The sequence below is a fragment of the Elephas maximus genome, chromosome 10 (assembly GCF_024166365.1).
Source record: "Elephas maximus indicus isolate mEleMax1 chromosome 10, mEleMax1 primary haplotype, whole genome shotgun sequence".
NCBI lineage: Eukaryota > Metazoa > Chordata > Mammalia > Proboscidea > Elephantidae > Elephas > Elephas maximus.
This window is the reverse complement of record NC_064828.1, coordinates 13608838-13636421: the sequence shown is the minus strand read 5'-3', so window position 1 is coordinate 13636421 and position 27584 is coordinate 13608838. Positions and strand designations below refer to the sequence as shown.

The 27584-nt window shown below is 45.3% G+C and overlaps 1 protein-coding gene across 2 annotated transcripts in view; it reads left to right on the top strand.

Annotated features, from left to right (window-relative positions):
• CAPN3 (calpain 3) overlaps positions 1-27584 on the top strand; it is a 54463-nt gene that overhangs the window by 8575 nt on the left and 18304 nt on the right. The window contains exons 2-7 of one of the 2 annotated variants that reach the window (XM_049897387.1): positions 18460-18529; positions 20449-20567; positions 22438-22571; positions 23289-23457; positions 24316-24459; positions 27330-27413. In XM_049897387.1, the coding sequence (XP_049753344.1) occupies positions 18460-18529; positions 20449-20567; positions 22438-22571; positions 23289-23457; positions 24316-24459; positions 27330-27413 (720 nt within the window). The remainder of the gene's footprint in view (positions 1-18459; positions 18530-20448; positions 20568-22437; positions 22572-23288; positions 23458-24315; positions 24460-27329; positions 27414-27584) is intronic. The other variant, XM_049897388.1, reaches the window with a different exon arrangement.

Sequence of the window (27584 nt, the reverse complement as noted above, 5' to 3'; positions counted from 1 at the left end):
CTCCTGCCCCCTGGTTACCACAACCTTCCCTTCCAGGCAAAGGAGAACTAGACAGGAAGCCCCAGCATTAATTGCTCTGGCTGTAACTATAATCTGACTCTCTGCTCAGAGTTTGCTGGGGAGAGTGTGGCCTGTTGAATGACTATGCAGATGGGCCTTCAACAGACATGGCCTTCTTCATCAGGAATTCTGGCTCAGTGGTTCAGAGCTTGGGCTCAGGAAGACTCCTGGGGGTTTGAGCCTCACTTCTACCACATCTCAGCTTTGCGACCTTGTGGGAATCATTACCTTCTTTGAGCCTCAGTTCCCTCATCTAGAAATGGAGCTAATAATAGGACTTATCTCAAAGGGCTATTTAAGAATTAAATGAGGTAATCTAGATGAAGTGTTTAGCACCATACGCAGTGTTTATTAAGAGACTGAAAAACACCAGCCATAATTATCATAAGGGAAGGGAATGTATACACTGAATACCTGCGGGTGAAGACTTTGTACTAGGTGCTTAGCTCATTTAGCTAATCCTTACCTAGCTGTGAGAAATAGGAATGGCTATCACCACTTAACAGAAGAGAATACTGAGGCCCCAGGTAACACATCAGACAATAAGTAGAGTCACAATTTGAACCCAGGTTTGCTGGAGTCCACAGTGGTGATGTGGCCACTCTACTGTGCCTCCTAAAGACATAGTCTGACTTGTGAGTTAGTCCCTGTGTGGCCTAGGCTATGCGGGTCAGATCGGCCCTACTTGAATTGACAACGAAATTCCTAGGCTTGCCAGAGATAAGAGTGTGGATTAATGGCAAAGTCAGGGCCACGATGGCCTGGCAAGAGAGGGGAGAGCTGGGGAATTATCTTGAGCGTCATAAGCCTCTACACCAGTTTCCTCCAACCGATGGTCCCAGAGAAACCTGTTCCTCACGGCTCTGCATTAGAGAGACTCTCCGGGTTTCCCTTTCAGAGATAGCTGCCTTCCCACGCACCAGCCTTGCTAAACTTCCCTGCCCCTAACCCACCACCACCACCGCCACAGATACCTGAAGCTGTGCACCTGGCTAAGTAACCCTTAGTTGCACCACCAAACTCCAGTTAAGAGAGAGTGTATTATTTAAGGTACAGGGTCATTGGAAACCAATCCGAACTTTTCTTCAACAATCAAGTATTATTTATTACAGTCATAATGATAATAACACAAAAGGGAGAATGCATGGCCTATAATTCTAGTTAGGATAACTTGCTGCTTTTTCAGCCTTTCTCTCTTCAAAGAAAAGAGACCCCAGGCACCTGTCCCCAAGATAACTTACACTCTCTCCTCCTGCACTTACCAGCGTTACATCACTGCCTTCCCTTCTCTTTAGGGAGCATTATGCATGGAGTCTCCAGGTCAAATAATCAGATTCCTCCAGTCTTTTCTTCCATGACCTGTTTCTAGAATCAGAAAGCAAACAAACCATACAAAACTCCCCAATCGTTAAGCCAAATTTTCTTGACAACAGACCCTTGGGCAGCAAAGAATGACTGCTAGAAGAGGGCTTCTGGGAGGCTGCTGGCCCCTTGCCCAGTGTCAGTGAGGACAGGTGTTAGGGAAAACACATGACTTGGAATAATGGGAGCTTCAGCAGCACAACACTCCTGGCCTCTCCCCTCCCCTTCGGTGGACTTACAGAGACAAACCGAACATGCAAACCTGCCCTTTCTTCTTTCTTTCTCTTGGGAGCAAGCTGCCTGCAAGAAGCACACTTCTGCTCTGCTCCTCCTTGTAGCAAGATTTACAGAGGCAGGTCCCCATGGGAAATCAAGCAAGGTGTCTGTGCCTCCTACGTCTAAGTAATTAATAACAATGATAATAGCCAATCACCATGTGCCAGTAGCTAGTCTAAGTACTTCCAGTGTATCAATGCATTTAATCTTCACAACAACCTTGTGAGGAAAGTACTATTATTGTCCCCACTTTACAAACGAGGAAACTGGGACTCAGAGGGATAAATAACTTATTCCAGATCACCCAGCTAATGAGGGGTAGAGCTGGGATTCAGGCAGATTCAGGCAACCTGGCTGTACAGCCCTTGCTTTTAATGATGAAATCTACCTAATTCTGAGATTTAGAAGCTGGTACTAGCTTTGTCTCATGATAAAAAGAGAAAAGATTGAAGTTGTCAAGGATTTCATTTTACTTGGATCCACAATCAATGCCCATGGAAGCAGCGGCTGAGAAATCAAATGACATATTGCGTTGGGCAAATCTGCTGCAAAGGGCCTCTTTAAAACATTAAAAAGCAAAGATGTCACTTTGAGGACTAAGGTGCGCTTGACTCAAGTCATGGTATTTTCAATCACCTCATATGCATGCGAAAGCAAGACAGCGAATAAGGAAGACTGAAGAAGAACTGATGCCTTTGAATTATTGTGTTAGTAAAGAATGTTGAATATACCGTGGACGGCCAGAAGGAGGAACAAATCCATCTTGGAAGAAGTACAGCCAGAATGCTCTGCAGAATCAAGGGTGGACGAGACTTCGTCTCACCTACTTTGGACATGTTATCAGAAGGGACTAGTCCCTGGAGAAGGACATCATGTTTAGTAAAATACAGGGTCAGCGAGAAAGAGGAAGACCCTCAATGAGATGGATTGACACAGTGGCTGCAACAATGGGCTCAAGCATAACATGGGGAGGGCTCAAGACCGGGCAGTGTTTCATTCTGTTGTATATAGGGTGGCTATGATTTTATGAGTTGGAAGCAACTCGACAGCACATAACAACAACAACAAAAAATCAGCTTTGTCTATAATAAATGTGGTATTTTGGACTCCCACCTGCCCTACACTTTTTTTGTATTTCTCCATGGGTTCAAAAATCAGGTAGAGAAATGAGTATCATTTATTGGGTCTCCTCAGGCCACATAGGGATCAAGTGACACCTCAAGGTTTGGCCCCTGGAAGTCCGCAGTGGTGGCTAAGAGCCCAGGCTTTCAGGTCAGACGTTCCACGTTCAAACCCTGGCCTGCCACAAACACAGGTGAATCCTGGTCATGTGCTTGCTCTCTTTGCTACAAATTTCCCATCTGAAAAGTGGGGAATAAACATAATAAAAGACCAGATCTTATAAGGTTGTTGTGAGGATTAATAAGCTAATGTACCTTAAAGGCTTTTAAAGGGTACCTGGCGCATAAAAAAAAAAAAAAAAATTTTTCCCAGCTATTCCTTCCTCACAGACCTAGGAATCCAAACACAATGCCCATTTGTTTCCCAGGTAACTGTGGCTTCTCACTGTTTCTACTACAACTCCCATCATGCTCAGGGGCCCTGAGAGTTGCATTTGAGTAGAGTCTGCTCCAGGAGTTGTTTTTTCTTCTTTGGGGCGTGAGGCAGCCAGACTGTCCCTGACACAGCCGCCTCACGCCCATTTTCACGCAGTAAATATGGACTACCCTCATTACATACAGTTGTGCAGCCTCTTAAGAGAGTCAACATCCCAAACATTTTTCCAGCTTAATTTGTGTCCACTGCCTGGTGTTAGCCACAGCAATGTACTGGAGTATTCCATGCCTGGTCTAAATAAATCGGTGTCCAACTGAACATAAGGACATGTGTGTTTACAATCACCCACTCCCCTCAGGGGCAAGTGTTGCTTGTCCTTTAGGGCAATTGCAGCCACCTACCTCCAATAGAAAAAGGAAGACAGAAGAAGAATTGATGTGTTCAAACTGTGGTATTAAAGAAGAATATTGAATATACCGTGGACTGCCAGAAGAGCAAACAAATCAGCCTTAGAAGAATACAACCAGAATGTTCCTTAGCAGTGAGGATGGTGAGACTTGAGCTTGCTTACTTTGGACACGTCATCAGGAAAGACCAAATGCTAGAAAAGACCATCGTGGTTGGTAAAGTAGAGGGTTAGCAAAAACGAGAGAAACCCTCCATGAGATGGATTTACACGATAGCTGCAACGATGGGTTCAGACACACTAACGTTCACAAAGATAGGGCAAGACTGGGTCACAGATCATTCTGTTATAGATAAAGTCACCATGAGTCGGAACCGATTCGACAGCAACTAACAACAACTTCAAATAAAAAGTGCTTGGTGTCGGTTGTGAAAAAAATGTGTGCTTGGTTGTGGAAACATGAGTGTATCATGGAGTCCGGAGGTGACCATGTATAGGGGATCATACCTGGCTGGGGAACTTGGCAATTCCCTCAGTGACTGGCTATAAAGACCCACAAAAGTCAAGATGGTGGACCCATGCTTTCGTTTCCCCATCTTCATTTGCCTCATGCTACCAGCATGAAGAGGTTCTCACGCTATTTCTCTATTTAAAAAAACCTAGTGCCGTGGAGTCGATTCCGACTCATAGCGACCCTACAGGACAGAGTAGTACTCTCCTTCAATCGCTCTCAAAATCAAGGGCAATCTAGATTGCTTTTGCCTTTGGAGGAATGAGTAATGAGGAGCCAGTTGCAGGGTACCCTCCTACCTCGGGAACTTGGGATCCCAGAGGCCCACGAGGGAATTCTCCCTCAGGAGGGCAGACTTCTCGGTGCCTCAGCCACAGCCCAGGGCCCCTGTGCAGGCGAGATGACTCTTTCGGTTCAGTGTGTGTGGGTTCTGTGTAGAGCGTTATGTGCACTGCTGAGCCACACTAGCCAACTCAGCTCACCAAGGATTCCCAACAGCAGAAACAGGCAACAACAATGCTCCTGAGCCCCCCCACCCCCCCCCCCCACCTCCAGCCCCAGGTGGAGACGCCATTCTGTAAATTACATCTCACGCCAGCCCCACCCTCACCCAGCCTGGAGAAGGAAGGGTTTGCCCCATGTGGGAGCCAGGTTGAACCAGACTCTAGATCACACTTCACTCTACAGCCTCTCCCACAGACATGGCTCAGCATCTTTTGGCTCCGCCAAGACGAACACACAAACCGCAACGACAGCAAACGTAGTGGCTGTGGCGTCGATTCCGACTCACGGTGAACCTGTGGCTTCAGAGTAGAACTGTGCTCCACAGGGTTTTCAACGTCTACAACCTTTTGGGCGTAGACCACGGGGCCTTTCTTCTGAGGCACCTCTGTGCGGATTTTAACAGCCAAACTTTCAGTTAGTAGCACAACCCAGGGACTCCACTTGGCTCTGTTGGGAGAGGTTGTTTATTTCCTGTTTGGGTGTCCAGTTCACTGCTCTAAGCTAAAGTCAAAACAACCTCACCGATATACAGCCACCGCCAACGTAGCATCCAGGCCTTTCCCTAGGAAATCCCTTCTCCCTTCCTCCTAGTGCTGATCCCTGATTGCTCATTGATTGCTGAGACCCTGCACCTTCCCTTCTCAGCCTTCTCCTCAGCTGTCTGTTTTACCGTTGGCTGTTGGGGTGTGGGGAGAGTTTACCACCCACCCACTTATCTCCACACCCAATGCCCTATAATTTGCTGGCAGTGGCTGACCTACAACCATGGGCTGCCTCACCTGCCTCTCGCTGTCAAATCCTGTCTCCAACTCTCCATCCTTTCAGGGCTCACCTTTTGATAGTTCAGAGCTGGGTCTCAACTTTGCCCTCATTTCTCTGGCTTTCGCAGCTTCTACTCTGTCCTATAGGGTCGCTCTGAGTCGGCATCGACTCGACAGCACTGGGTTTTTTTTCCTACTTGTTACCATTATTACTAATCCAGATCCAGCTGTGCTTTCCCAGTTGGTCTAGTTCTGACCTGAGCCCTGGTCATCTTCACTCCTTGGGCCAGCTAATTCCTTCAGCCAACACCTGGGCCTTGAGGGACCTCTCTTCCAGACAGGCAGAAGCCCCTCAGGACTCCTATCCTAACAGGTGACTTTATTCCTTGAGGCTCCTATCCCCCCAAATCTCCTGAATTAGACTCTTTTAAGGATACAGTTTGGGTAAGGATACAGTGTAGGTAAGTTTCCCAAGCTGCAATTCATCAGGGACCATATTTCGCCAAGTCTAAAAGATTTTGATACTGGTACTTTTTTTCCCCTTATTTTATTTTTTTTTATTTATTGTACTTTAGATGAAGGTTTACAGAGCAAATTAGTTTCTCATTACATATTAATACACATAGTGTTTTGTGACGTTGGTTGCCAATCCCATGACATGTCAACACTCTCCTCTTCTTGACCTTGGGTTCTCTTCTACTGGCTTTCTTGTCCCCTCCTGCCTTCTCGTCCTTGCCCCTGGGCTAGTGCGCCCATTTAGACTTGTTTTGTTTCATAGGCCTGTCTAATCTTTGGCTGAAGGGTGAACCTCTGGGGTGACTTCATTACTGAGTTAAAAGGGTGTCCGGGGGCCATACTCTCAGGGTTTCTCCAGTCTCTCAAACCAGAAAGTTTGTTCTTTTTTTGTGAATTTTGTTCTACATTTCTCTCCAGCTCTGTCCGGGACCCTCTTTTGTGATCCCTGTCAGAGCAGTCAGTGGTGGTAGCCGGGCACCACCTAGTTGTGCTGGACTCAGTCTAGTGAAGGCTGTGGTAGTCGTGGTTCATTAGTCCTTTGGACTAATCTTTCCCTTGTGTCTTTGGTTTTCTTCATTCTCCTTTGCTCCATATGGGGTGAGACCAGTGGAGCATCGTAGATGGCTGCTCACAGGCTTTTAAGACCCCAGATGCTACTCAGGAAACCCTGGTGGTACAGTGGTTAAGTGCTACGGCTGCTAACCAAGTGGTCGGCAGTTCAAATCCGCCAGGCGCTCCTTGGAAACTCTATGGGGCAGTTCTGCTCTATCCTATAGGTTCGCTAGGAGTCGGAATCGACTCGATGGCAGTGGGTTTGGGATGCTACTCAACTGATACTTTGTCTTGATCTTACGAGAGAGTATCCACAGAAGGTCATGACCACCACATAGCTGAATGCAACTGAAGGAAGCTTTCTAATGTAGATGCATCACGATTTCAGATATGTTAAAATGTGAGAGAAAAAGTATCTTAGAATGGAAAAATAAAACAAAAAAGGCCCCTTTCCCATTTAACTTACAGTTCTGCCATCCCCTTCCTGTTCCTCGCCCAAAGCCATTTCTTTCTTCTATGCCATCTATCAGCATGGCTCCAACCACAGCAGAAGGTTTATGCTGTGTCTCTATGATGGGGCCTCTTGCCCTTTTCCAAGCTCCTCACCATCCAGGTAAACTAACTCTCTCCTCCCTCTCCCCAAGACTGTTACTCTAAGGCAAAAAAGGCTTTGATTATAAACCATTACATTTTTCTGGTTAGGTTTTGTTACTAGTATTTGATTCTTTACACGTATTTAGCAAAATGTGGCTTACTCTTTAAATCTTTCACATAGCAGAGTCGTCTTCTCGTGATGGAGTAGAAAAACTGTATAATAATTCCTTTTAGGAATATTCGTGTAGTTGCAGAAGGTGTAATTTCTTTCTGGGGGTGGACATGATTGATTTCTAGGGGAAATAAAGAAAAAATTGCTGGTTTACTTAGGAGAGGGAGGAGAGCTAGAAAGGAAGCAGGTGGAGTGGGGGAGAACAGGGCAGAAGGCCACACTCCCCAGTGGTATCCCTCCCAGGGGCTGACTTTTCACTGACTGTTCAGTTACGCACTCAGGAAATGCCTGAGGCCAGTGACTTTCTGTAAAAGGCAGAGCTGTATCTTGACTGACAGAGGCAGGACTGAGAGAGCATATGGAATTCAGAGTGCGGAAAGCACAGAGTGTGGACAGAGAGAGAAGCAGAAGGCAATAAACTGCCAGGAACCCGCAGAACCCTGGTGGAATAAGGAAGCTCCAGCATCACAGAGCTGAGAAGTAGGAGGTCAAGTCAAGTTTCCCTCAATCTCCAAGACAGCGTGGGGCCCTAGCTAACACCCGCGAAGTGTTCTGTTGAAGAAAGGTACCACACACCAGTTAACACTTGCTGTACCATTTTCATCCAACCTTCAAGCTTATATCACCACCATCAGAACTTTTAGAAGTTTATTGTACACCCCAGACACCAGGAATGTAGAATAAAAACTGCATTATAGCTCAAAGGACGGAAAAGGCTTGGGAGCTACTTGTTTCAGTCATTCCAGGGAGATGGATGGCTTGCTTTCCCGATAGTAAGGTTTTGAAGGAAAAAGGGATGCCCCACCTCTTTCAATAACCTATGGCTTGTCACTTTCACAATCTGAAAGTTTGTCTTATTTCCAAGCCAGAACTTTTCCGGCCACAATTATGACACATTACTTCTGGCTCTAGACCAGGTGACAGTGAAATAGTTAGCTGATTTCCTCTTTATAGTAATCCTTCCTCTTCTTGAATCATGTCATCCCTTCTTGAGTTCTTTAGATCAAACAGTCACAAAGCTCTTCTCACTTTACCCCATGTTGTTGTTGTTGGGTGCCGTGGAGTTGAGTTTTGACTCAGCGACTCCATGTGACAGAAGAACTTCCCCATAGGATTTTTGAGGCCATCGTCTTTAGGAAAGCAGATCACCAAGTCTTTCTTCCGTGGAGCTGCTGGGTGGGTTTAAACCGTCAACCTTGTAGTTAGCAGCCAAGTGCTTAGCCATTGCACCATGAGGACTTCTTAACTTTACTCCATAGGTATGATTTTTACAACTCTGGGATTTCAGTGCTGTAATTCCATATGTTCTCTGCATTCTCAAATATTACAGTTTGAAACAATACCTATTAAGAATGTGATCGATAGGAAGCATTGTAATATCTTAATCCATTGCAGTCATTATTCTTTTTGATGTTCAAATTGCCCTATCTTTGGACAATGGGAGCCCTCCAACAAGTTGTCTATGTCATATGACATAACCCCATTAATCTTTGATAGCCTCCTTGTTTCTGGCACAACAAAACGTCCCAGGCTCATCTTATAGATTTCTTGCCCCAGACCTGGAATAAATCATTTCTTCAAGGTACGTCTCTCCTTTTAAATAGTTCCTTTTAGTCTGATATGGAGTTAAAGAAAGGGGGAGAGATTTAGAGGACAGTTTACCACTGACTTGCTATGACCCAATGGTTGGCCATCACATCAGTCCTGTGAAGGTTTCTGCTGGCCTGTGGTGACACAGACCTGTGGTGACATCAGAGACCCTTTTGCCCCAATGACCTCCTCTGCCCATCACCTCCAAAATTAACACCCCACCCTGTGTGTCTCCCCAGCCAGAGGGTCACCTGGCCTGTGTCACTCAAGTCTCAAAAGAAGAAATCCTAGGTTGGCACAAAATAAAAGTTACTCCATGCCACTGTGGGAGAGGAGTGGGAGGGAACTGAGCTACAGAAAACCCATGCTGTGTGCAGGGAGCCCTCTGCTCCTAGGGCCTTGGCCACTCTACTGTGGAGCTTCTTCTTCTCCCGGGGAAATTATTCACCATCCCGATAAGCCTGACTCATCAGGAGGTCTGCTTGTGAGTTGCTGGATACACAGTCATCCTCGGTCAGACAGCTTAGAGAGAGGCGAGATCACTGGGCTAACCACAAAAAGGAAGAACTGGGAGTGTGTGTAAAGTGGATAAGACAAGTGGATTTAGAACCAAACCAACCTAGGTCTGATTCTTGGCTCTGCCACTAGCAAGTCATTAACCTTCATTAGTTTCACTTTTCTATAATGGGGACAATGATATTCTCATCATACGGCTGTTCTGAGAGAGCAGCCGTGAAGTCCTGGCTCATAGTAGGCACTCAAGGTAAGGTAGGAATTTCTATTACCATAGGCAGCAAAGGGTGGGAGCATGACACAGTGAAGAAGAGCACAGGCTTTGAAGACAAACTTGACTTAAGTCCCAGTTCTACCACTTAACATGTGGCCTCAGGCAAGCAAATAACCCTTCCTGGGTCTCAGTTTCTTTATCTATGAAATGAAAATGAAAGTTCTTCCCTTCTTAGAGTTGTTGTAAGGATTAAATGAGGTACTATATATGACAAGCTTAGCACCATGAGTCAACAAATGGTGACAATGGAAACAGAATGGCAAAATGAGGTACCCAATTGAGAGCCAGCCTTCTCTCTGCTCATCAGAGAGTAACATCACGGCAGGGAGGGGGTGGGGGAGAGGACATAGGCATTGACAAAAATGCAATTCTATAGTTCTATAAATACCTCTTAGGACTGCCTTCCATCATATTCCACAAGACAGCAGCTCCTCCTGAGGGTCATGACGAGAACAGAACTTTAGACATTATGATGAACAGTGTAATGCTGAAAATAGGAGGTGGGGCCAGAAACGGCCAAGAAGTATATGAAGAGATTCATTTCCCTGGTTGCAAATAAGGCTGAGCATCTTTTCATACATTCATTCATTTCTTGGTCATTTGTTATTTCACTGCCCATGAAATGGCTGTTAATCTCTTTTGCCCGTTTTTCTATTGAGTTGTTTGTCTTTTTCAAATGGAGTTGTAGGCATTCTTTATACATTCTGGATACTAATCTTTTATTGGTTATATGTGCAACTGACCCATACAAGAGTAAGGAGGTTGGGAAGTAGGGCCTGGATGGGGGAGACGAGGAACTGCTGCTAGGTTACTTGATGAGTTTAAGTATTTGGAAAAATTATTGCTTGGGAAAAGCATTGTTAGATGCATAGAAAAATAAGAGGTTATTAACAATAGGAGAAAAGAAACATTTATACAGAAAGGAAAATCATCACAGCATATCACATAGCTAAGAAATAAAGAATATTTACCTAATCATAGTGTATTAAGTTTCCCAGGGCTAACATAACAAATGACCACAAATTTGGTCACTTGAAAGAACAGAAATTTATTTTCTTGGAGTTCTGGAGGACAGTAGTCTGAAATCAAGATGACAGCAGGGCCATGCTCCCCCCAAGGCTGTCGGGGACCATCCTTCCTTGCCTCTCCCAGCTCCTGGTAGCTCTAGTGCTCTTTGGCTTATGGTTGTGTAACTCCAATCTCTGCCTCTACCCTTACATGGCCATCTTCTGTGTGTCTTCTCCTCTTTTATGTCTTATAAAGACACTTATCATTGGATTTAGAGCCCACCCCAATAATCCAGGATGATTTCATCTTGAGATCCTTAATTTAATTAAATCTGCAAGACCTTTTTTCCAAATAAGGTCATATTCACATGTTGTGGGAGTTAGGACATGGATTTATCTTTTGGAGGGCCACCATTCAAACCACTGCATGTGAGCTAAATACTGAATTTTTATTTTACCAAAATTTATGGCATCACAATAGGTGATGTCATAAGGTAACAATGTAGGCATATTATTTAGAAATATGGAGGTAAATTCCAAAAGAAATAGGTAAAAGGATTAAAAGTGGCTGCCTCTGAGGAGAGGGATTTGGAGGTAGAGAGAGTAGGGCAAGGGACTGATACTCTTCCATGTACCTTTTGTGTTATTTAATTTTTGAAAACTATGTTCACTTCTTAACTGAGTAAAAGTAAATTGTTTCTTAAAAGATCTGCTGCCGTTGAATAGATTCTGACTCATAGTGACCCTATAGGACAGAATAGAACTGCCCCATAGAGTTTCCAAAGAGCGCCTGGTGTATTTGAACTGCTGACCTTTTGGTTAGCAGCTGTAGCTACTAATCACCACACCACCAGTATGAAACCATGACTCATACTGGGTACCCTGTAATGCTAGAGTCATGGTTTCATACATTAGTGAATGTAAGACCCTCTCAGGTGCCTACTTAAAAATGCAGAGTCGCAGACCCCTACCAAGAGTTTCCAAATCCATAGGTCTGGGAGAGACCCTGGGACTCTGCATTTTAAACAGGTATTCCAGGTGATTTTGATGCAGGTAGTCCATGGATCACACTTTGAGAAGCACAGAATAGACTGAGCCTAAGAGTGGACAGTGGATACACTGGGAGGCTGGGCTCCTCCTGGTGGGCAGGTTACTATACCTGAGTTTCCACCTGCATCAGTTCCCTGTCCTCACATGAAAAAAAAAAAAAACATTGCCACTGAGTCAATTTCAACTCATAGCGACCCTATAGGACAGAGTAAAACTACCCCATAGGGTTTCCATGAAGCAGCTGGTGGATTCCAACTGCCGACATCTTGGTAAGCAGCGAGCTCTTAACCACTGCACCACCAGCACTCTTACATGAGAGTTGCCCATTTAAGCACCATGGGTCTTTGAATTAGCTGAGGCTTCTTCATAATATCATTCCAACACACATATATCCTTCCCTCCCCACCTACCACGTTCTCTGCCTCAGCGGTCCTGAGTTAGTGACAATGGATGCCTGTTCCGCACCACTGGGCCTACTCTAACAGGGACTTTCATCTGAGGTTCAGTTACCTACCCTCTGGGTCCCTCTCACAGATTAAAAACCAAAAACCAAACCCAGTGCCATCGAGTCGATTCCGACTCATAGCGACCCTATGGGACAGAGTAGAACTGCCCCATAGAGTTTCCAAGGAGCGCCCAGCAGATCCGAACTGCCGACACTTTGGTTAAAAGCTGTAGCACTTAACCACTATGCAACCAGGGTTTTTCCCACAGATTAAAGGGTCCCTTTTTTAAGTCAGGAGCCCCAGTGGTGCAGTGGTTAAGTGCTCGGCTGCTAAGTGAAAGATCGGCAGTCCAAACCCACCAGCCGCTCCACAGGAGAAAGATGTGGCAATCTGCTCCCGTAAAGATTTACAGCCTTGGAAACCCTGTGGGACAGTTCTACTCCGTCTGATGAATTGAAAGCAACGGGTTAAATGACCAGTCAAGTCTTTGGAGGGCCGGGACATGGAGAGAATAAAGGCTTCATTACTCTCAGACAACGTCTTGGAGCAGTTCCCTCCTATGCATTCAGCCGTCTGTATAGGACTAGTGCATACAGTATGTTCAGAAGGCCCCATGCTGCATCCCATTGACGTACAGTGTCAAAGCATGAACGTCTTTAGCTGAGACAAGGCAAGCCTCTCTATAGCTACATATTTTTTCTCTTTTTGAAGACAGAATCCCAGGAAAGCCAATAGAGGTGTCCTCAAAGTCTGTCCTGGGGCTGTCCCTGTTTCGCTCTCCCCTCACTGACTCCTCTCTGACTTGAATGGTGTTGCCCTAGACTGTGGGCTCAGGGGCCTCCTGCCAAAGCTGCTGACTCTGGGCTGCGTTCGTTTGCATTGCGCTACAGTGGATGGAGGACGTATATAGCTCAGCTCGGGGCCCAGGGGCCCATTCACGGGAGGGTTAGGCCTGGACAGAGGTCGCAGAGGGAGACAGGCTGCTGTGAAGGCCCACCTCTTCTCCCTGAGTGGTCACCATGCCCTACCTGCTGCCAGGATTCTTCTGTGACCGTGTGATCCGGGAGAGGGACAGGAGAAACGGAGAGGGCACCATCACACGGCCCCTCAAGTTTGAGGGGCAGGATTTCCTTGCTCTCCAGCAATGGTACCTGGCTCAGAAGTGTCTCTTTGAAGATCCTGTGTTCCCTGCAAGTGCTCAGGCCCTGGGCTGCCTTGAGCTGAGCCAGAAAACCGAGATGAAGGCCATCACGTGGAAAAGGCCAAAGGTAGGGATGGAAGAGATGGGGCTTCTGGAGAGCCCCTGGGGAACAGGAAGTCAAGTGATCTAGAGCCTGAGGCCATGGGTTCCGTCACTGAGCAAGTGACTTACCAAGGTTCTTCTTTCGCACGTGCCCCCAAAACGCAGTCCTGCTTCCTCCTGGAAATGAAGACGTTATTTTCTATTCCTGAACTAGAGATTATTATAGTTTATAGGTTCCTGAGATTGTGAATATTTTTAAGAGAGTAATGCATTGACTTAAATTCATAGTAAAGTACAATTGACTGTCACATCTTCCTGGGAGCAGATATTTTGGGGTGGGGGAGTAGGGTGGTTGAGAGTACTAAGGCTCAGTTTCAGGTGAGGTCCCAGATGGTGGTCAACAGTACATAAATGGGAGGCTGTGACCTGCCTCCTTTGCCATGTCTCCTAAGGCTGGCTCATCAGGGCATGTCAGTTCCATTTAAACAGAACAGTCCACGCTGACCAGCCAGGCTCCTTACAGGACAAAGCAGTTTGCCAAAGGCTATGTTATGGGGCAATCAAGGGGCTCATTTGGGTCAGTATGAATGGGTCAGTGCTGGGGGTCTGAGGAGAAGACCCTTCTTCCTGCATAGAGACACCTATAACCCCCAAGGGTTCAATGCCTTTAGAGCAGGGAAGGATCTCTCTAAACCCGTGGGCTCCGAGTTGGGAGTGTGCACCACCCGGTGGATCTGTACAAGGATCCGCCAGGATGTACAAAAAATATTTGAGCTATTCTAGTTTTTAAATAAACTTCTCAATTTAGAAGAGTTTTAGATTTATAGCAAAGTTGAGAAGAGTGTACAAAGAAGATCTTATATCCCCCCACCCAGTTTTTCATACTGTTAGCGACTTGCTTTAGTATCCTACATTTGATGCAATTAATGAACCAACACTGATGCGTTATTACTAGCTACTAGTCCATACTTTATTCAGATTTCCTTGGTTCTTCCCTAGAGTCTGGGATTCTATCCCAGAATCCCATCCAGGATACATTACATTTAGTTCTCATGTCTCTTTTCGGCTCCTCTTGGTTGTGACAATCTTCAGTATTATCTATCTGTCACTTATATATCTTATCAATAAATCAATCTATATATGTACCTATGTATGTTTCATTCTGTTATGTATAAAGTCGCCAGGAGTTGGAGCCAACTTGACTGCAACTATCAACAATAACAATCTTTATATATTTTTTATATATCTCTACCTGTTTATCTAATCTCCCCGTCTCTTCTTTCCTCAGTGTTGGCTTTATTCTCAGGCAGGCTAACTTCATAACGGGGCAAAAATGGCCACCAGAAACTCCAGGCTTCCACTGTACCAGTTTAGCAATGTCAGCAGAAAGAATGTATTTCTTTCCCAATAATTACAACAAAAGTCTGGGGCCTGACTCTCATTGGCCCCGATGTGGTCCTGTGCCCATCTCTGAACCAATTCCTCTCATTCTAACTGCCCCTGGAATTTCTGGAGCTGGTTGAAGAGTGCAGCCCAACCAGAACCATGTGGGCTGATGGGGTTGTTCTTCAATGATAATTCAGGTGCAATCTCAAAGGAAGGAAAATGTATTCTGGGGAGGCAAAAACAACTCATGTCCACTGTGCCTTCATTGGCTTTTTTTTTCCAAAGAGGAGAGAGTCTTGTTCAGAATAATGAGAGTTTTATAGTTTCTTAGTCTGATTTGCATTATTATGGAAACGATAGTTGTTAATGCATTATTCAGTGTTTCTATATTTTAATAAAAGGCTATGTACTATAGTTAAACAGGCTCTAGTTTGAATCCTGCCGTGATATTTAATAGCTGTGTATCCTGGGCAACATATTTAACCTCTCTGTGCCTCAGTGTTCACATATGTAAAATGGGAATAATAGCAATTATTTCATTGGATTATGTAAACATTAAATAAAATAATATATGAAAATCACCTAGGATAGTGCCTGGTACCAAGTACAATCTCAATAAATTTAGCCATTAATCTTAATAAACTATGTAGATGAGTAAAAAAAAAAAAATAACACTTATATGGGTAGATTTTTATATACATTATCAGTTGATCATTTTTTATTGAATTAGCTGGTGTTGAAGAGAAAGAAAAAGCAAGCTAAATACTTGAGTCTTTCCCCTGAGAACTAGTTTTTCAGATAATAAACTGGTTCTTTGTCGTCCTTTGAAGGTGACAAATTCATTCTTTAAAATATCATTATGTACAACCCAGCAATTCCACTCCTACCCCCAAAGAATTGAAAGCAGGAACAAAAACAGACACAGGTACACCAATGTTCACTGCAGCACAATTCACAATAGCCAAAAGGTGGAAACAGCCTAAATGCCCATCAGCAGGTGAATGGATAAACAAAATGTGGTACATACGCACAATGGAATGCTACTTGGACATAAACAGAAATGAAGTCCTGATACGTGCTATAACATGGATGAACCTTGAAGACATTATGCTCTGTGAAATAAGCCAGAGACAAAAGGACAAAAGCTGGGAGGTTATTTTGAAAAACACAAAATGTAATAATTTAAAAAGTTACTATAAATTTATAGAAAAATTCCAACACCTAAATTGTAAAATGGACAAAGATATAAAGTGTTGTTCTTAGGAGCCATCAAGTTGGTTCCAACTCACAGTCACCGTACATACAACAGAAGGAAACACTGACCAGTTCTGCACCGTCCTCACAATTGTTGCTACGTTGGAACCCATTGTTGCAGCCACCATGTCAATCCATCTCATTGAGGGTCTTCTCTTTTTTGCTGACCCTCTGCTTTACCAAGCATGATGTCCTTTTCCAGGGACTGGTCCCTTCTGACAACATGACCAAAGTATGTGAGATGAAGTCTCGCCCATCCTTGCTTCCAAGGAGCACTCTGTCTTCCAAGATAGATTTGTTCCTTCTGTCAGTCCATGGTATATTCAATATTCTTTGTCAACACTATAATTCAAAAGCATCAATTCTTCTTCAGTCTTCCTTATTTGTTGTCCAGCTTTCAAATGCATAGGAGGTGATTGAAAATACCATGGCTTGGGTCAAGCTTACCTTAGTCCTTAAAGTGACATCTTTGCTTTTTAATACTTTAAAAAGGTCTTTTGCAGCAGATTTGCCCAAAGTAACATGTCATTTGATTTCTCAACTGCTGCTTCCATGGACGTTGACTGTGGATCCAAGTAAAATGAAATCTTCGATGACTTCAATCTTTTCTGTTTATCATGTTGTTGCTTATTGATCCAGTTGTGAGGATTTTTGTATTACGTTGAGGTGTAATCAATTCTGAAGGCTGTAGTCTTTGATCTTTGATCTTCATCAGTAAGTGCTTCAAGTTTCAGCAAGCATATTGTAGGCTGTTAATGCATCTTCCTCCAATCCTGATGCCCTGTTCTTCTTCACACAGTCCAGTTTCCTGGATTATTTGCTTAGCATACAGATTGAGTAAGTGTGGTGAAAGGAAACAACCCTGATGCATACCCTTTCTGACTTTAAACCACGCAGTGTCCCCTTGTTCTGTCCGAACAATTGTCTCTTGATCTATGTACAGGTTCCCTATTACCACAATTAAGTGTTCTGGAATTCCCATTCTTCGCAATGTTATCCATAATTTGTTATTGTCCACACAGTCAAATGCCTCAACACAGTCAATAAAACACAGGTAAACATCCTTCTGGTATTCTCTGCTTTCAGCCAGGGTATATCTGACATCAGCAATGATATACCTCGTTCCATGTCCTCTTCTGAATCTGGCTTGAACTTTTGGCAGTTCCCTGCCGATATACTGCTGCAACTGACAATTCATAAACGGCTAGACTTAAAACAACAATGAAATGTCATTTCTGCTTTATTAAATTTGCAAAGATGTTTTAAAAATTCATTCTGATGCTGAGTGTTCGTGAGGGGAAAATGGACGCTCCCGGCCCCAGGAGGCGAAACTGTAAACCGGTTCATTCTTTCAGGAAGATGTTTGGAGAGAGAGGTCCCTGAGTACTGGGAGCTTCAGCGCACTTGGGTGTATTGAGGTTGTTGTGACCAAGAAGGGAAGAGAGGGCGAGTGAGTTGTGTCACAGAATTAGCAAGCTGTGAAGAATGGTGTTAAAACCAAACCACAGAATCTATAATTATTTTGAAAAAACAAACCTTGAGACACATGCAAACAGAGACAAGAGCACCCTCTGTTGGTAAATCTAGGGCTGTTTGGCGAGGTTGTCGGGCTGCACACAGTTTGTGGCTCCTGGATGTGAAGGGCTGGTGCTGGTCCTAATTTGGTAGGCTTGCCTAATGACAGGGATGCCCAGACCAAAAAATTTAATCGTGCTTTTGGTGAAAGTTTACAGCTCAAGTTAATTTCTCATACAAAAATTTATGCACATATTGTTATGTGATATTACTTGCAATTCGTATGTGACAGCATACTCCCCCTTTCCACCCGGGGCTCCATGTGTCTGTTCAACCCGCTCTTGTCCCCTTCTGTCTTCTGATCCTGCCCATTTGGTCTCGTGTATCTGATTGAACTAAGAGGCACTCTCTTCATGCCCACGCCAAATTTATTCTCTTCCCAGCTCTCAAGTCCTGTGGATCCTGGGATATATGCGGACTGAATATCTATGTTGCCACATCTTTGGGGAGAAAGGCCCTTATTTTCCTTTCCCGCACCTCTTCTCCTGGCACAGAAAAAACAAAAGGCATGCTTTCTGCTGCCACTTTGCTAAAGCTGTGCCAGGAATGACACCCCCCTAGCTCTCAAGCTGCACCCTGACTCACATAGCATGACAGTAGCAACTGCGAAAGGAACCGCGTTTCTGGCTTCTACCGCTCTAGCTGTGTGTCCTCGGGCAAGTTACTTAACCTCTCTGAGTCCCAGTTTCTGTATTCAAAAAATAACAACGATAATGTTCACAATACAGAGGGCTCTTTTTGCAGGCTTATATAAGTGGTATGTGATACATGGTGCCAGTACCACGTAATGAAGCTCAACAAATAGTAGCTACTATTGTTATCACCTGATCATTTCCTTTTTGCTTCTCAGGAAATTTGTGAGAATCCTCGATTTATCGTTGGTGGAGCCAATAGAACTGACATCTGCCAAGGAGATCTAGGTAGGAAAGTCCCCGGGGGTCAGATCCAAACAGATGATCAAAGGATAGTTAAAATTCCTTTACAGAAAGTTAAGAAATAATATATTTTGGCTTTTAATTTAAAAAGCCCATCTTCCTTAGAAGACACCTCTGTGACTGTCTATGTACCAAATATGTCCCTTAGGCATGTAGAATCTGTACACGCAGGTAACATGCATTACTGAAAAGAGCGCCTGTAACTCAAATTCTTGTTTCGGTTGCCCCAGAATAACCCCATATTAAATGAGTCAGTAAACAAAGATGACATTTGCCACGTGGGTGGGCATCCAATTTTCCTTTTGATTAGCTAGCTTAGCCTCTTGTTCAGGAAGTATTATCTTTGGATGTGGACTTCTAGAAAGTTCCATGAAGTAAAACTGGAGAGAAGAGAACATCAATAGAAAGAATTTAAAACTTGAGGGAAACCTTAGGGGGCCGTGAGTTTATGTTAATGGGGGAGGAACAACTCAGAAAAGGAGGGTGAGAATGGCTGTACAACCTGAAGACTGTAATCTATGTCACTGAATTGCACATGCACAAATTCTTGAATTAGGATATGTTTTTGCTGTGTATATTCTCAACAGCAATAAAAAAAATCAATAATTAAAAAGAAAACTGTATGGAGCATAGTTCTACTCTGAGAGGTAGGGTCGCCATGAGTCAGGGTCAACTCAACACAACCAGTTTTTCTTTAATATTTAAAAAACAATAAACTGTGGCATCCATTTAAAAAAAAAAAAATGAGAGAAAAGGGGACCCAAGACAAAAGAGAAGAATTTGGCTTATCTGGTCACAGAAAGAGAGGCTGAGGGGGAGGGACTGGATGACTGGGTCCCTACACCCGAGGGAAGGATGCCTGGCAGAGCCCTGGGCAAGCTAATAATCTGCCCTTCAAACCAATACGAAGCTGCTTCACGGGGAGGGAGGGATGGAGGGAGTGTGGTTACTGGCAGCTTTCAGCCTCCCCTCTCCAGTCTCAAGGACACTTTCACATCCCACACAGCAAAACACAAGGCTGCACTTAACTGTACCCAGCCTCCTTAGAAGGCAGCTCTACGACTGTGTGTGCCCAGCCGTGTACACACACACACAGCAAAATGTCACCTCCAGCTACATATTGAACTCTGCCAGAAAGGAGTTCTGGGGAGTAAGAAAACTTCTCCATCTCTTTCCATTTTCAGGCACATATGTCTTGTTGTGTGCCGTTGAGTCGATGTCGTGTATGACAGAGTAGAACTGCCCCATAGGGTTTCCTAGGCTGATATCTTTACAAGAGCAGATTGCCAGGTCTTTTTTCCCTCAGAGCTGCCTCAGAGCCACTGAACCATCAACCTTCCGGTTAGCAGCTGAGTGCTTAACCACTGTGCCACCAGGACTCCTTATATATGTCTTATTGCCCCCCATAGACTGGTTCCAGGCAGCTGCTTTCCCTACAATACAAATCTGCTTGCCTGGTGGTATCCTGATCTTGGTCTCTGCTGAGGTCCGGAGGCGGCAACGGCCTGACGCTGCTGAGACTCAGGCAGAGCGGATTTCCCTCAGGGGTCAGGAAGAACAACCCAATTATGATAACCTACTGCTGCTTAGTCTCCACTGAAGTCCAAAGAGGAGCCAAGTTTATATTGCACTGGAGGAATCTCCTACAGCCTTTAGGAAAACTTTCCTCTACAAGGGAGTAGTTACCCTGTTTATCATGTTGTCACGAGACTCCTGTTAAATCCCCCTTCCCTGCGGTGACACATGTGTAAGGTCATCTGGAAGTAGGGCAATGAAAAAAAAAAAAGCAACCAGCAAATCCCAGGTTTTCAGAGGAATCCCAAAGTGGAGCAGCTGGCTGGGGTAGGGCCTTCCTCCTGGTGGAGGAGCAGTCCCCACTGTGACCTGTGCGTGTTTGCCTACAGGAGACTGCTGGTTTCTCGCAGCCATCGCCTGCCTGACTCTGAACGAGCGCCTGCTTTTCCGAGTCATACCCCATGATCAGAGTTTCACTGAAAACTACGCAGGGATCTTCCACTTCCAGGTGAGGTAACAGGAGTGTAGTGAAGAGGGCCAGCTGCAGCCCACCTACCGGTGGTCTCTCCTGGCTGTGACTTCCCAGCACCTCCAGGAAAGGCTCCACCCACCTCCCCATCCTTGACAGTGGGCAGTGTCCCCTCAGGGCTTCAAACCTGTGAGGGAGCAGTTGTTTATCCTGTCCCCTACCCCCACCCCACACATACTCACCTTCTGCTCTGACCCAGAAAGACCGGAAAACATCCTGTTTGCCAGGGTGTGGGTCTATTTTTGCCTCTCCAGTTGGGTGGCTGCTGTGTTACTATTGCCTGCTGTCCTTCTCAAGTAGGGCTCTAAGATATTAGCGCTAGGAGTCCTGCGGCCCTTGGGATTGTAAAGGCACCCTCAGTTGAAGAGCTACAACTCCTGTTTACTTCTTTCCCTTTAAGGCCGGTCTGTCACATACCTCTTCTGGGGAGAAAAGTCTCGTTAATCAATCTGGGGTCCAGACTTCCAATTGGCCCGGGTCTGAGTATCTTGGTTCCAGAATCGATTCAGCCATTGGACGTTTTCTGGGTCCGAATTGTCCTGACACAGAACCAGATCCTGGTGCTGGCTCAGACCTGAAGTGAAACCCATATGCCCTGGTGCTGCAGTAGTTAAGTGCTCAGCTGCTAACCAAAAAAGGTCGGCAGTTCGAATCCACCAGCAGCTCCTTGGAAACCCTATGGGGCAGTTCTAGTCTGACTTAAGGGTTGCTACGAGCTGGAATCAACTCGACAACAATGGGTTTGGTTTTGGTTTTTAACAGATACTGGGGTTCTGTGAAGTCAGTCTCCAGTTCTGAAGGTTCCTTAACGTTCCCGGACTGACCCAAATCATAAGTTGATGTAGCTGCTGATCTTGTATTTTAAGACTGAGGCCTCGAAGAGGTTTCTCTTCAGGTACCTCCCAGGCCCAGCATCCTGCTGCCCTCTGAGCGTGGGCAAGGCAGCCAGGTCCTGAATGCTGCTTCTTCCCTGTGCCATCAATCTGCTACTTGCCCTCTGATATCTAAAGAGTCAGGCCAGGGTGGGATTGTTGGTGTTAGGTGCCGTCAAGTCGATTTCAACTCATAGCAACCCATGTGACAGAGTAGAACTGCCCCATGGGATTTTCTTGGCTGCAATCTTTATTGAAGCAGATTGCCAGATCTTTCTTCCGAGGAGCCACTCAGTGGGTTTAAACTGCCAACTTTTCAGTTAGCAGCAGACTATTTAACCGTTTGCACCACCAGAACTCAAAGACAAGACCGAAATTTCAATAAGGGAGAAGATGCACTGGAAAGAGATTAAACTACATTTGACCTTTAGTTAAAGATGATTTGTTAAAGAAAAAAAGAACACCCAGAATTGAAATTATTGACAATGTATGCTCTGGGTCACCTTTCTCTATTTCAGTCCTTCTTCAGCAGCCATTTCTGCATTGCTTGTCATCAAGAAATACATAAATCAATATATCACCTTCACCTAGACCAGCGGTTCTCAACCTTGCTGCACACTAGAATTATCTGGGCACCTAAAAATACTGATGCCTAAGCCCCACCCCAGACCTACTGAGCAGGAGAATGAGAAGCTCAAGTCCTAAAATATTTGCTGAGCCATATCCATGTCCAGTGCTGGGCTGGGCTCTGTGAAACAGGCGAAGTAACTCACTTCCTGCCCTCAAAGAGTTCACAGTCCAGTTAGGGATAGATTCACCTACCCCGAGCCCAGAGTAGTAGGAACAAGCACCAAGATGCCAAGCCTAGGAAATGTTACTCCTTTGGGATCCAAGAGACCCCTAAGGAAAGTGAATGTAGGGACCTACTTCCCAATAGTAATATGTGGACGTGACTTGTGCTTCATGCTTCTGTGCAGTTCTGGCGCTATGGAGACTGGGTGGACGTCGTTATTGATGACTGTCTGCCAACTTACAACAATCAACTGGTTTTCACCAAATCCAACCACCGCAATGAGTTCTGGAGTGCTCTGCTGGAGAAGGCCTATGCTAAGTAAGGCAACACTTTAGAATGTGAAGCAGAGCTAGAGATGAAGAGGTGGGTTGCAAAGGCCAGCCAAGGTCTCACTTGCAAAAGGATGCATGTGTTTATATACATGCATATGTGTACATGTGTGCATTCAGCTATGATACAAAGTCAGGGAAGGGCAGGTCCAGGCAGCACCAACTAAAAACACTTACTTAAGAGAAGAAATGAAGATTTGGAGAGGAAATCTTTAGCTTTAGCTTTCCATAGTGAGCTCTCTAAATTTGCACTAATCAACACTCTTTAACACTTTCATGGCAGTGTTGAAAGTCTTGGATCACAGCATGGTACCTCTGTGGCTCAGAACCCAAGGTTTGGGTTGGTTCAACCTCATGAGCCTGTAGTATATGAATAAGGTCATGTTGTCTCTCTCTTGGAATGTACACCCCAGCTACTAACGGCTTCAGTGCAGCCCTGCCTCAGGGTTCAAGGTGTAGTGGAGACAAGGTGGGAAGGTCGGGGTTCCAGCCAGGGTTCTTCTGGTTCTCTGTGGCCTTGGGTGAGTCACTTAGCCTCTTGGGCTCAGTTTCTTCACTGTGAGGAAAGGGAATCATAGTACCCATCCCATTAGCTCACAGGGTTGTTGAGGAATGGAACGAGAGAACAAGAGTAAAGTGCTGGTGGCAATGGATCACGTTTCCTGGAACCCCGTGATCCCAGATTGGTTCTCATCCTCTCTCCAAGGCTCCATGGCTCCTACGAAGCCCTGAAAGGTGGGAACACCACAGAGGCCATGGAGGACTTCACAGGAGGGGTGACTGAGTTTTTTGAGATAAAGGAAGCTCCCAGAGACATGTACAAGATCATGAAGAAAGCCATCGAGAGAGGCTCCCTCATGGGCTGCTCCATTGATGTAAGTCTGGGGTTGGGGTGAGGTAGAGGGCAGAGAGCAGTGAAGTGTCGGGAAGCCCTATACCAACTGAACAGCAGCATCGATCTTTCGTCCGGGACTGGGCAAATGTTACTCTTTGGGAAACAGGAACTGGCTCTCAACTTTGAAGACTGGGAATTTTTCAAGGGATTTTTAATAAAGGATTGGACAAGTACGTTCCAAGTCCTAGGATTTAGGTGGAAATGGATCCAGAGGCTAATATCAGGGCTGGCCTCTCCTTTCAGTGTTAGTCAATGCCAGCATGCCCTGGTTAAGCTGGCCACGTATTTGGCTATGGGTCTGAGCCACCATTTCCCTCAGAAAGCCTCCCAGTCATTGGACACTGACCATACCCCTCACTTGGAACATGGGCTTCGTGTTGTTCTCTTGGTAGCAGCTCAGCCTGTAGTTCCCCTCTCAGTACAACAAGGTGGTATGAACTGAGACAAGAGTCAAGGGGACAGGTAAGGAGGTGGCGGACCAAGGACGGACTGCCTGAGCTTCAAGGATACACCTTCCGTAGAGTCAGCGCAATGTAAATAGTCTTGGGAATTTCCTTGCTGGGGAAGGAATCCAATCTGAATTCCTGCTCCTTCCTCTCCCAGACCTCCCAGTGGACAGGAAAGTTTGAGAAGATCAGTTAGCATAAAACACCATGGACAAACATTTTCTTTCTGCCTCAACTTTCCTTCATCTTTCCTCCATTCATACTCTATTTATCTCTTCTCTTTTCCTTTGTCTGTCCTCTCCCTTCTTTCTACCTCCCTCCCTTCCCACCTTCCTTTGTTTGCTCTCTCTCCCTCTCCTGGATTGTCCCCTGCCCTTCCCACTGGGCCTCAGGATGGGACGAACATGACCTATGGGACGTCTCCTTCTGGTCTGAACATGGGGGAGTTGATTGAACGGATGGTGAGGAATATGGATAACTCACGGCTCAGAGACTCAGCTCTTGACCCCAGAGGCTCAGATGACAGACCACTTCGGGTGTGTACACCTCCAATGGTCAAGACTGACCATCCCTTCAACCTGCATGACTTGGCCCTCTTGGGGTCAGACTCCCCTCAGCAGCCAGTGCCTTACCTGCAGACACCCAGTGGGGCCTTCCAAGGGTCCGGAGTGGAATAACTTGCTCACTGTAAGGCCTCTGAAGAAAGCCGAAGAGCCAGTGTTCAGAGGGAGTCTCTGTGGGAGATCCTTCTTACTCATGGTCCAGGCGATTTCTCTGACAACAAATTAATAGACAGAAATACAAAAAAGATTTCTTTTATTTTAATTAATTCATTTGTTTATTCAACACATATTTATTGAGCTCCACTATGCACTAGACACTATTCTCGCACAGAACAAAACAGTCTCTCTCCTCATAGAGCTTATATTCTAGTACTTATATTCTATACATGCTCGCTGAAAAATACTGAGCCACGCAGAAAAGCATAGAGGAAGAATTAACTTATATTTCTCCATCTAAAGATAACCACTCTTAATATTTGGTATATGTCCTCCTAGGAGTTTTTTAATGTACACACTTAATCTATATTTTTACTTTTAAAACGCCATCACACTGCATGTACCTTTTTGCAGCCTGCTTTCTTCAGTTAGTTTTATATTCTTAATGAGCCAGTAAGTATTCCCCCGTGACATTCTTTTAGTGGCTCGCAATATTCCAACATGTCAGAATTTACTTGTTAATGAAAAGTTAGGTTGTGTCCTTTAAAAAAAAAAAATGTTGGCTATTATTTGTAAATGCTATAATGAATATCCTTAGAGATACCTCTTTGTGTATATCCATGATTGTTTCCATAGGACAGCTTCCCAACAGTGGGATCACTAGGTCAAATGATATGCTTAGGTACTGCCAAAAGAGTCATTTCAGGTGGCTTCCCAGGTCTGGAACAGAGGATGAACAAGCCTCCTGTCCCTTCCTTACCTCTTCCATTCAGCACGGTCTTAGGTCATCTGACGACTGAGACCTGGGAGAGGCTGAAACGCCAACACTCTGGCCCCGCCGTATCCCTCGCCCTGAGAAAGTTTCCAGGAACACAACCGAGCATAGCTCTGGGAAGTTCCTCTTAGATGGGTTGTGTCACCAGACGAAGCGTAGCCACAGAAGTCCTGTCTAGTCTCACCGGGCTTCGGTGATCCCACTCCTCTGCCAAGGATCCTCTGTGGATATTTCTGAAAATAGAGTAGCTCTCTCTACAACCTCATTGTTGTTGGTGTTAGGTGCCGTTGAGTCAATTCCAACTCATGGCAACCCCATGTAACACAGTAGAACTGCCCCATAGGGTTTCTTAGGCTTTACAGGTCCAGTAGTGGCAACACTAGGGTTGGTGTCACCCAGTTTGGTAACTCATGGTGTCACCCACCCATGCTAATTACTACAATATTGTAGCTAAAACATCAGAAAATATGACAAAATCAGCGACTAATAAAAACACCAGCAGCAATGTCTGACAGCAGTGTAAACAACAGGGCTTGCCTATAGTGCGTGCAGACAAAACCACGTGATTCGAAGCGTCATAGAAATTGAGTAATAATGACAGCTCTGACCAGCGTGAATTAGAAGGTTCAAAAAGTAAATTAGCATAGAGTTTTAGTCTTGTAGGTATATTGATACATGTAAGCTGAGCTTATGAAAAAATTTTTTATTGTAACTAATGATAGGATATTTTAATAAAAAATAATAAATTTCTGCTGGAACACTGCACAAAAATTTTACAGACATTTTACATCACCCTCTCTGACAGTGTCACCCAGTGCAGTCCGCTGGGAAGCTGACTGCCTCATCTCTCTCCTGCAGAGCCACTGGATGGGTTCGAATCACCCTTTCAGTTAGCAGCCAAACACTCAGCCACTGCACCACAGGGGGCCCTCTGCAACCTTAGACAGGTCACGTCTGAAGAGACCTCTCCTCTGCCCTCCTTGGAATTCTTTCTCTGGGTGCTTGTGACTTTCGATTTCTTGAATGTCATGTTCTAGGTGGCACAAAGCGTTTGTGCTCAACTGCTAACTAAAAATTTGTGGTTCGAACCCACTTAGCAGTACCGTGGAAGGTAGGCCTAGCAATCTGTTTTCAATAAGATTACCGCCAAGAAAACCCTATGGAGCAGTTGGACTCTGTAACACAGGGTGTTGCCATGAATCGGAAATCAACTCGACAGCGACTAACTACAACAGGTGAGTGTGGAGGAGATGACAGGATGTGAAGAGAAAGGTTATGCACGATTCCAGGACTAGTAAACCCTGAATGGGCTCAGGGGAAGGGGGAGCCCAAGTCGAGGGTTAGCCTCCATCTACCCCCCTTCCTCCCTTAAAGGGCTCTCTGGGTCCCGAAAGGAGGGGCAGGGACACTCTGACCCAGCTCACATCCTGGCATCCAGCTGCTCTCTGATGGTCAGAGCAGAGCTTTCTCAGGGTGGCCAGCTCCAGGAAACCATTCCCCCGGGGCTGTGTCTTCTGTCTTTCTTGAAAAGACCATTGAGGGTCCAACATTTCATAGGAGAATTGCAATCTACCTTCATCCTAGTTCCCCTTCTCTTAGACTTCTGAGGGTCATTTAAAGCAATTAACTAATATCCGTGGCTCAGAGTAAAGTTTTTTAAACCTGTGAAATCAGAGGGTACATAAAAACAAGTAGTGAGATTCTTCTTTATCTGTAGCTATCGCTGGGTTGATTTGCTTTTACACTTGAATAAATCTGTAGCCCGGCTGCTAAAAAAAAAAGTCCAATGAGGGAATGCTTAGAGTTGTGAAGCGTGTTTTCGGGGTGTGGAGCGGTCCTTTCCCTCACAGAACCCCAGCAACAGAACTTCTGCTTCCCACCCCTGACAGGCTGTCTGGTTTTTACTCCACAGACTATTGTTCCGGTTCAGTATGAGACAAGAATGGCCAGTGGGCTGGTCAAAGGTCATGCCTACTCAGTTACAGGGCTGGAGGAGGTGAGCCTGGCTGGGGCTTTGTGGGGCTTGGGGAGCTACTTCCTGAAGTCAGGGCTTAGCTTTCTATGCTTCTTCACCATCTGCAGAGTGCGCCTCCAATCAGGGGTTCCACTTAAGGTTCCAGCAGAGTGTCAGGGATTGGAGGGGCTCATCTGAACTGGCAGGGGAGAC